Source organism: Arachis duranensis, chromosome 1 (genome assembly GCF_000817695.3).
Source record: "Arachis duranensis cultivar V14167 chromosome 1, aradu.V14167.gnm2.J7QH, whole genome shotgun sequence".
In the NCBI taxonomy this organism is placed as follows: domain Eukaryota; kingdom Viridiplantae; phylum Streptophyta; class Magnoliopsida; order Fabales; family Fabaceae; genus Arachis; species Arachis duranensis.
Genome location: NC_029772.3, coordinates 59,822,785 through 59,832,530, shown reverse-complemented (window position 1 = coordinate 59,832,530; position 9,746 = coordinate 59,822,785). Strand labels below are relative to the sequence as shown.

Sequence of the window (9,746 nt, the reverse complement as noted above, 5' to 3'; positions counted from 1 at the left end):
TGATTTATTTTATGATTGAGTTTTCGTTCTTCCTCTCTAAAGATTTAGAATGGCTAGAAAACATTCTAACTCCGTTTTGGATTCTAAATATTATTTTAAAAAAAAGTAATATTGGAATTAGCTTGAAAACTCTTCCTTACTACTTTTTTATTTGACTAGGAATAGTGTTTCAAAGAGTGTGCAACACTGTGATTTTCAATTGCTCTAGTTTGAATAAGTGACATAAAATTCCGATTACAAAACTTTTGGAAATCATTTTTTCTTGTAAGTTTCAATTGTTTAGGATAAGCTTGGATAAGTGACACAAAATTCAACCTAAGGACTATTCTTGAATCTTATTTAAAACTAAATCAGATTTGTACTTCATCTCTTTTCTTAAATAATTGACTAAGGAATTAGCATTTAATTAGGTTAAAGTGAAATTGAATTACCAAGAAATTGGAATTTGATTATTTATGATTGACCGTGATTGATCTTTGCATGACTCAAATAAATGAGCACAAGGATTGTTTTCTTAAGGAGTGAATATCTTTGAAACCTTAGCACTCTCATAATCATTGTTTTCATTCATTATTTGCTACTTATTTGCCTCTGTTTTAACGTTTAATTCCTTCACTCCTCTATTTTAATTTGTCTTATTAAAAGTAGTAAATTAATCATTGTTGCTTATTCATTTAATCTTTGTGAAAATGATAACCCACTCTTCATGGTATTACTTGATACAATTCGGTGTACTTGTCGAGTTGTGATTTTGCAAAAAATTTGCATCACACCCACCTCTGCCATAACGAAGCATAATTACCACACTTCTACCATCACTGAAGTATAACCACTATACCTTTGCCATGACCAAATCCACCACCACCAACAACAATAATACCAAAAACAACAACAACCTCATAAGCATATGGTAAGGGAACGACAACCACAAACGCGAGCGAAGGGGACAGTGTAGGAAATGCGAGCAATGACGAACTAGAAAAGCGCTGATGGGTGGCTGGATGGTGATGTGACGGTGTAGTGAGGGGTGATGGACTGACAGTTTGGCTGCAGAGACATGAAGAAAGTGAATGACGCAGTAGAGCGGCAAGAGTGACGCGGTGAAGGGTGACAATGCTATGAGGTGACCATACAGTGAGGGGTGACGATGCACAGGGACAAAAACCACCCTGCTGGTTTGCCGGAGAGAGAGAGGAAGAAAGATATTAGAGAAAGAGAGAGAGAAGAAGAAGAAGAAAGGGAAGGGAGGTGACTAGTAGGGTTTAGGATTTATTCTTTTTAAATAATTAAGAGTATTTTAGTAATATTTTTTTAAGTCTTTATTTTTATCTTAAACTAAATAAGATATTGAGACATAACTCAATCTTGTACACTTTATACTTAACACAATATAAAAACTTAACTTAGTCTTTATGTCTCAGTCTTTATCTTTTAGTTTCTATTTCTCAGTTTCAGTCTCTTTTTCAAACACTTCCTAAATTCATTTTGAATGATTAGTATCCAGTCGAATGGTGCGGAATTGATTTAATTCTAATGATTTGAAACTGAATTTTGGAGAACAATTAAATAGTATGCAATTTTACATCCCAGAGAGGCTATAATTGGAGATACCATTGTTTTTGGTATAGAAGTTCCTATTAAAATGGGAAATGCCCTACCTTTGAGTGCGATTTGAACTATTGATTTACGTAATTGGAAGTAACCAATTAAGTTTACGGCGCAACCTAGAAATCGATCACTGATCCAATTTGCATGTTGTCAAAAAAGAATATAAAAAAAATGAAAGGTGAGTAATTGATTCGGTTTTACTGATTATAAGGGTTTTTTTTTAAAAAAATTTAACTCCATGCCTACTCTTCAACCAAACTTACCTTTAAATTTTTTCACGTTCAATTATCCTAAAAGTCTTAATTTTTTTTTCTTTCTAAATGCAAATGTAATTCTATGCTTTAACTTCTATTTACTTGAAACAACAAATTGTAACTTTTGCTTTTAATAATTACAGTAATAACTTTTGTTTTTTCTAATATAAATTTCTTTTTATGGAACTTTTATAATTTTTTATTTGATTTTGTATCATTTTTATCGTAAATTCTTGAATTAAAGTATATTTTGTTTACTGTTGTTAATTTTTTATAATATGAATTATTAATCTCATTAGAAAACTCAAATTAAATATAAAAAATGTACTAAAAAAAGAGTACTAAAAAATTTTGGTTAAAAGAATATTAAATTTTAATACATAAATTTAAGTTCTTTTTAAGAAAATTATAGCCATAAAAGTGTTGAAAAAAATGTGGTTTTAAATCATATAAATCCATGTCTTTTTTTAGTAATTTTTATTTAAATGTGATTTTGAATAATATAATCTAAACAACAGTCAAACAGAAATCACATTATCACTAACTTACTTTTTATTAAAATCAAATTTAAAAATTTAATATAATACAAATTCTGCAAACTTTAATCCAAATACAATAAGTTGGTTTAGCGTTTGGGGAAAGGATTCGAGGCGAGGGTTGCTGTTTGGGTTTCTATTGTTCTTTTTTTTTTTTTATTCTTTACAAGGTTCCCGTTTCTAATTTTTTTTTCTTGTTTTGGGTTTTTATTTCTGTTTTTTTTCTCTTGGGGTTTTATCTCTGTTAAAGGGTGGTTTAGGAGTTGTGGGCTTTGACCAAAAATTAAGATTAAAGATCCATGAACTAATTGTAAGAAGTAAAAAAATTAAACAAACGCTTATTCTTTTTCGGCCATGGTCCAGGACCGACTCGGACCATACCATATGGAGAGACCCGACCCTCATTGCATTTGGCCCGAAATGCATCTGCTTAGCCTCGTTGAATCAGCGCCGTGCAGCCCTATTCCCCAAGGTTCTCCTCTTTCTGTTGTCTTCTCCAGCGGCGCTTCCACCAGAGGTTTCAGTTTCCGTTTCCGATCTCCTTTGATTCATTGCATCTTCATCTTCTTCAAGTCGGGTTCCTGCAAGTTCTGAACCATAATCTGAACGCCGCTAGCCTCTCCGGGGTTTCCATAAACCCTCTTCCTTTTATTCTCTTCTTCTTCTTCTTCATCGATTTGCTGAGGCATCGTGTCTCAGTCTCGGTTCATTCGAGCTTGAATTTTCGGTTCTGTTGCTGTTGTCTTACTCTCAGACTCGTCCCACTCCTCTCACTGAGTGATTTCTTTATTATTTTATAAGTTTGGGTGAAAACTGGTGCCGTTTTCCTAATCTGTGATGTGTCAAAGTTTTGTTTTATTTTTATGAAGAAGATTATGTTAGGTATAAGGTCTTTAAAATGGCTTGTTCTGAGCTGAAATTATGAGCTTGTTTTTGGTTTGTAGATTTGCTAGCATTACCGGAAGCTATTAGTTTCTGTTTGCTCCAGTGTCTACTTATTGTTTGCATAAATAGCTAATATTTATCCAAGGTACTGAATTTTTTTTATAACCATTTGCAAATTATGTTTTAAGTTCCTTATCATAGTGGCAAATGTAGTGTACATTATGTTGAAAAAAAAGGCATCAATAGGATATTGGTATTCGAGAGGAGATAGCTAAATTTGGAGATGTATATATAATTCTTTTGTTTTAGTGGAAAAAAAGGGGGATTGCCCTAGCAGTGAGTGAGTTTTGAGCTGAAGAAGCTTATATTTGCAGTGCATCAAAATCAAGGAAGATTAAAAGAGAGGGAAAAGATGACAAAGAAGAAGAAGGTGCAATGGTTCTGGATGTGGGTGATTGGCTCTGTCACATTGAGGCTGATTCTGGTGTACTTCCCTAGGAACCTCAACCTCTCTTCTCGCCCCGAAGTCTCCACTCCTCTCACAAGTCTTCGCCGCCGTACACTATCTTTTTCCACATTCTATGTTCCTTGTTTATTCCAAAATCTTTAATTTTCTGAGCTCAACTTTTGTTTCCACAGTTGCTGAGGGTTATTGGCTGAAGCGATCATCGATGTCGCCATATGCTGGATCCATGTACCATGGTTCTCCTTTGTTGTTGGCACTCCTCGGTCCTCTAACAGTTACAAGGTATATCTATTGTATTGGACCAGCTTTTTTTATTCTTTGTGGCTTGGATTGAATTGAGTAATGACTTTGGAGATATTGTTTTGAAGAATTGAAGGGCAACCTGATCAACTTCTCTGCAGGTAACTTCCTTTGCCTTTTACTATTTGGTTTTTAATCAGTTGTTTGTTTATGTCCTAATCCTCATTAATTGTGGTTGCTCAGTTGTTCTTTACGAGTCAAACATCTTTTCCACCTTGTTGGTGTTTACCTCGAGTGAATCTAGATACAAATGTCCTCTCTTTATACAATAAAACTGTGATTTTGGCATTTTGCTACTACCAGAGAGAGGCCATTGCTCTAAAATTGGTTCTGACTTTTTTAAATAGAAAAGAAGACATGCTTATAGTTTGTGACATCTTTAGGATTGAATTATAGTTACATTTGATCATCATTTTTCTTGATGCTTTTAAATCCAAAATAACATGTTTCTCCATCCTTCTTCTTCTTTTGTATCTTGCATATTGAGTTCTTCATCTGCATTATTAACTTTATGTATGTTGCACACATAGTTAAGCAGTGAATTAGCCAGCTCATTTCTGGATATAGTTTGGTTTTTGTGATTGCAGATGTGATCAGTGCAACTCTCATCCGTGCTGCCGGTAGAAGTCTTCAGGCAGCATACAGTTCTAGTTTAAAAGTTCTTGGCCTTCATCAGTTATCGGAAACTTCAGGTTGTTATTGTGTGTGCTGTATATGTTATCCTCCTGCTCAAATTTAAGATGTTAATTTTATGTAGATGTTAATTTTAGTAATCTACTATTATTATATCTTTATTGAAAATCTAGAAGCTATATCCATGGAAATTGCTAGAGTTAAATTTTGATATATAAGTTCACTGCTAACGGATTTGTTAATGAGGTGTTTATTATAGTTATTTCAGTTGGTTATATGTGTGCAATGTAAATCTATTATTGTGGCATTAATTTTGGCCATAAATGCGCATCTGTTCTTGTTTTTAAAATATAAAGGGTGTAATGTATATGTACACAGCCTAACCTATTAATTACATCAATGGCTGTTTCCACGGCTTGAACCCGTGACCTTGAGGTCACATGGAGAAAACTCAATTGTTATTCCAACGCTCCCCTTCTGCATTTGTTCTTGTTTAAAATGGAAAAAAAAAAGGGTAGTAATAGAGGTGGTTTGAACATAAGGTTTTTGAATATATCCATTGAATGACAGGAGTATTCCTTAGTTTTATCAAAGTATTGTGTGTTTCTGTTAACAAATGGATGCTGAAGATTTTGTGGTTTGGTGACCTGTAAAAAAAAATAAAAAAGAAAAAACACTAAATTTGTGCATACCACTCATTCCCAAAAGTGTTTCATTAGGAAACATGACTTAACAATTATCGTTATGCATTAACTTCTGATCATATCGTATATTTAAAGGTTCTCTTGTTGAGCAGTGGATCATTTTGAAAATTATTGTAAATTCTTGATCATCCCTGTTGATAGTGTATTCACTTTTTACAGAGGTTCTTCCTTCAGGAGATTTTGCCGCTCTTGTATATTTATGGAATCCTTTCACGATAATTGCATGTGTTGGTCTATCCACATCTGCAATTGAGAACTTAGTTGTTGTGTTATCACTTTATGGAGCTTGCAAACGTAAGCAGCTATAGCTAACTACCTCTAGTTTTTAATTTATGGAGCATGCTTGCATGGACAAAATATTTTGGTAATGATTGCCTATGGGATCATGTAAATGCTATTGAATTTATTTTGGAAATGTTGCTAGAATTCACAAGAAATTACATCATTAGGGGATTATGAATGATTAAAACAGGATCAATCAAATACCATTATCATGTTATATTAACTGGATAATGATCTTCCTTTTAACATTTTGTCAAATGTTGATACTGTTTTGACAATAGGATTAGCTTCACTGGCAGCTTTTGGATGGGTTTTGGCTACACACTTGTCTTTTTACCCATCAATCCTTATTATTCCAGTATGCTCTTGAACTCATTGAATTGCATCTGCAGCATACTATGAAATCTTTGTAATCTTTTACAATTACTAATTATCTATAAATACATATATAATCTTATTTACCAGGTGATATTGTTGTTGGGGTATGGTCCTGATGCTCCTCCTAGAAAGTTATTCCAACGGAGGATAAAACTTGAGGTTGGCAATTCCTCCTCAATTGGTAGCGATCATTTAAAAGAAGAGTTGAAGGATCAAAGTAGCATGCTAAAGGTCTTTGCATGGAGGCTAGTTGTTCATTTTTTGATCTGGATACTGCTGTGGTCATCCTATGTCTTAGTCTTATGTGGCATATATCTCCAAAAGCATGGTGGTCTACAGGAGTTGTACAGAAGGTTTTGTCTAAATATTTCACTATTTTTATACCAAAACATAGCGGCATATTTGTTTGTATAGTGTCTAATTACGAATTCAAATTAGTTTATACCTTCAATTTTATTCAGACTTTTATTATTTACACCATTGGTTATCATTGCTTATGGAGCAGTCGTTTGAAGAATTAGTGAAGATTCCATTCGTTATCATTTCAATATAGTTATAGACCTTTAAAACCACTCCAAAGCAATTGCATAAGTACTGAGTTCTTGTCAGAGTATATAAATGTGGTGATCTAGAAGTTCAAAAAAAAAAAAAAATCTTCTGCTGTTTGCCCCTTAAAAGTTGAAAATGTTGAAGTCTTTATTATTGTTATTTGTTCATGTAATGCTTGAAACTACCAATATTGTAAATTAAAACAATAATTTGTAATTTGGGTCATTAAATCACTTGTTTCCTGGTTCCAGCATTTGCATAGCTTTTTTGCATGTCAATGCAGTATGCATGATTTTCAACTATCATTCCAAAAATTGTGATATGTGGTATTTAAGGTCAGTGTTTAAGAAGTAAATTGTGATTTTGGATGAATTTTGTCCAGTGACAATTTTTTTCTTGGAGGTGGTAGACTTTACTATATTATGCATAGTTGAAGAACGTTGATTTGATTATAAGAGTTCTGCTGTTGTTTTTCTGTTATCTCTTATTCGTGACACGAGACTTGTTACTTAGTTAGAAGGACTTGTTTACAGTTTTGTATCTTAATTTTTAGTTTCATCATTGTTAATGGGTCTTTCTACTTGTTTACGCAGAACCTACGGTTTCATCCTTACCATACCAGACCTGTCTCCAAATATTGGAGTTTTGTGGTATGTTTTATAGGAAAAGGAAGTAATTTTGAATGTTTGAATGTTGCATACCTACCATGAACTCTGGCACTTACATAGTTCTTAATGCAGGTACTTTTTTGCCGAAGTTTTCGACTTCTTCAGAAGTTTCTTCTTGATGGTATTTCATGGGAATATTCTGTTGATGATAATGCCATTAGCCTTACGGCTTAATCACCGGCCATGCTTTCTTGCTTTTGTATATATTATGATTTCTTCCTTGTTGAAGTCTTATCCTTCAGTAAGTTCTAATTTTTCCTTTAGTTTCAATTCTGACCAAGTTTTTATTTGTCTTTCCTTTATATTCAATTCTTACTGGATCAAAAACTAGTGCAAATAATTTAGGCATGTAATATATCTACGTATATGAAGGCTAGCCTTCATTTGGTGTCATGAAAAGAATTTCCTATTTAGAAGGAAAGAAATGCTATTGTTTTAATCCTTGATAGAGTAAAATTTTGTATTGTCTCAAATTAAAAATGCTCAATAAGAGCTATACACTTGCATCTGCACAACGCATTTATAAGAGGGAACCTAAAATTTAGTCGGAAAAATGTTGACCGCAAATTTTAAAGATCTAGCACAGGAATTTCGATAGCCTTATTTATATTGACTATAGAAGATAATATATAATAGTTTCATTGATCAATCCAATCTGACTACTATATTTTCTTAACATAATTCTATGACATCCACAAGCAATTCCGATAGGGAGTCAATCAAACCATAAAAAAGCTATACAACATTTGAATTGCTCAAACATGTTTAGAAGAAAATGGAAGAAAGGAGGGTGGGGGGCTACCATTTAGTTTGAACATGCAGTTTTATAGAATATTAGTAATTGCTGAAATTAGTAACTCTACTATTCAGTATCGGAAAAATAAATAAATAAAGTGGCTCATCGGTGTTTTTCCATTATATGTTCATTGGATGTGAACTTGTTTTCCTTTGTAATTTAATTGATCTACTTAAGTTCCCTTCTTTTTCTAGGTTGGTGATTCAGCTCTATACTTGGGTTTACTTGGGTTATTTTCTTATGAACTCAAAGGTTACTTCTCTTTCTGACTGTCCTTTTATATCAAACATAGTTTCTTCTGCAATAACCAACACCTTCATTTTCAGACATACGATTTTCTTTCTTGCTGTTTGCTGGTTATGTTGGGGTTTCACTTCTCAGCCCTGTGATGCACAACTTATGGATATGGAGGGTATGGATTTTTGGTTTGATGTACATTTTCAAATAGGTAAATCATCTTGTTATCTTCAGTTAATCACCTTTGTAATTGGAATTTGCAGGGTACTGGGAATGCAAACTTTTACTATGCAACTGCAATTGCTTATGCCCTCTTCCAGGTGCATTATCTCTACTCATCGAGTTTATCTTCCCCCACCCCTCTCAAAAATAAAAGCTCTGCTCCTCGATATTCACTTGTGCAAATTTAAGGCTTCAAATTTTCCTTATTCCTTTTTTTCTTCCTCTTTGCGCCCAGATGTGTGTCAAATAACATGTGGAATAGTCTAACAATAGCCATTAAACTATAATCAAGGCCCTTGCCAAACTATATATTCCATACACTAAACTTATATAGTGATACTGATCAGTATGGCTGTTTACTGGTTAATCATATTTGATTTGAGACGATATCAAGTCGCTGTCAAGATAGATCAGATCAAATTGCATATTCTTGTGTAGTTGTTTCTTATTTAATTGAAGGGGTTTAGGCCATAGAATCGGCCACTCATAAAAGTATTAAATTAGGCCGCTTAGTTACACCCTTTAGGTGTGGCCCTTTGCCAAACGATTCGGTATTGACAAATCGTATGAAAACCAATTGATTAGGAACATTATAATCTTGCGGTCATAAATATGGTTGCTATGTGCAGGTTGCTTTGGTGATTGAGTGTGTTAATTGCATGCTTAATCATGATAGAATGGTTACAAAGCTAACTACTACGAAGCTTAAAGATGCCAAATCTTGATAATGAAGAAGTATGATTGTGTCCACTAAGCTTCAATGGGATGTCCCTGGTAGACTATTTCAATGGTGCAAGATTGTGCTCTGTTCTTCAACTCTTATCAAACTATGTATTTGCATGGATGCAAGCGTTTGTAACCTTAGTTAGAATTTGAACCAAAGGCATTTTGGAATTAATGATAGGATATATTACAAGGATATAAAGAAGAATCACCGTGTCTTTTTGTAGTGCTGAGAAGTGAGAACTGAGAACCTTTTTTTTTGTGTGAAAAAAGAAATTGATTTACCATAAAGTTTTGATGGCTTTTCTATTGAATAGTAAGATTTAGCCCATGCGTATTTCCTTTGATGGCTTTTTTTATGCCATTTCTTCGTCCTAACGCATTAATACTATATATATCATCACTAATTTAATCCAATGACATATATTTGAATTGTGCACTAAGCTATCTATGACGCACCATAGTTGAACTATAGGTTTTAAACTTTTAATAACTTTGCTTGGTG

General features: G+C 33.3%; 1 protein-coding gene across 5 annotated transcripts; it reads left to right on the top strand.

Annotated features, from left to right (window-relative positions):
• The first annotated feature begins 2,824 nt into the window (after positions 1-2,824).
• Positions 2,825-9,544, top strand: LOC107489936 (uncharacterized). 5 transcript variants are annotated; one of them, XM_016110716.3, is made up of 15 exons: positions 2,878-2,915; positions 3,343-3,428; positions 3,658-3,840; positions 3,923-4,031; positions 4,118-4,150; positions 4,617-4,741; positions 5,546-5,680; positions 5,950-6,026; positions 6,134-6,399; positions 7,189-7,245; positions 7,336-7,504; positions 8,254-8,311; positions 8,386-8,471; positions 8,560-8,616; positions 9,148-9,544. In XM_016110716.3, the coding sequence occupies exons 3-15, from the start codon at positions 3,696-3,698 to the stop codon at positions 9,241-9,243; spliced, it is 1,413 nt and encodes a 470-aa protein (XP_015966202.1). In that variant the 5' UTR covers positions 2,878-2,915; positions 3,343-3,428; positions 3,658-3,695; the 3' UTR covers positions 9,244-9,544. The 5 variants fall into 5 exon arrangements, with proteins under 5 accessions (XP_015966209.3, XP_052115485.1, XP_052115488.1 ...); XM_016110723.3 differs by lacking the exon at positions 3,343-3,428 and having other exon boundaries at positions 2,825-2,915; XM_052259525.1 differs by lacking the exon at positions 3,343-3,428 and having other exon boundaries at positions 2,839-3,083; positions 3,658-3,828.
• Positions 9,545-9,746: the final 202 nt, after the last annotated feature.

Coding starts and splice junctions, on each gene's coding strand:
- LOC107489936 (XM_016110723.3), top strand. CDS start 3,696: ATGACAAAGAAGAAGAAGGTGCAATGGTTCTGGATGTGGGTGATTGGC. Junction 8,312..8,385: donor ATTTTCTTATGAACTCAAAG/GTTACTTCTCTT, acceptor CTTCATTTTCAG/ACATACGATTTTCTTTCTTG. Junction 8,617..9,147: donor TTGCTTATGCCCTCTTCCAG/GTGCATTATCTC, acceptor TGCTATGTGCAG/GTTGCTTTGGTGATTGAGTG.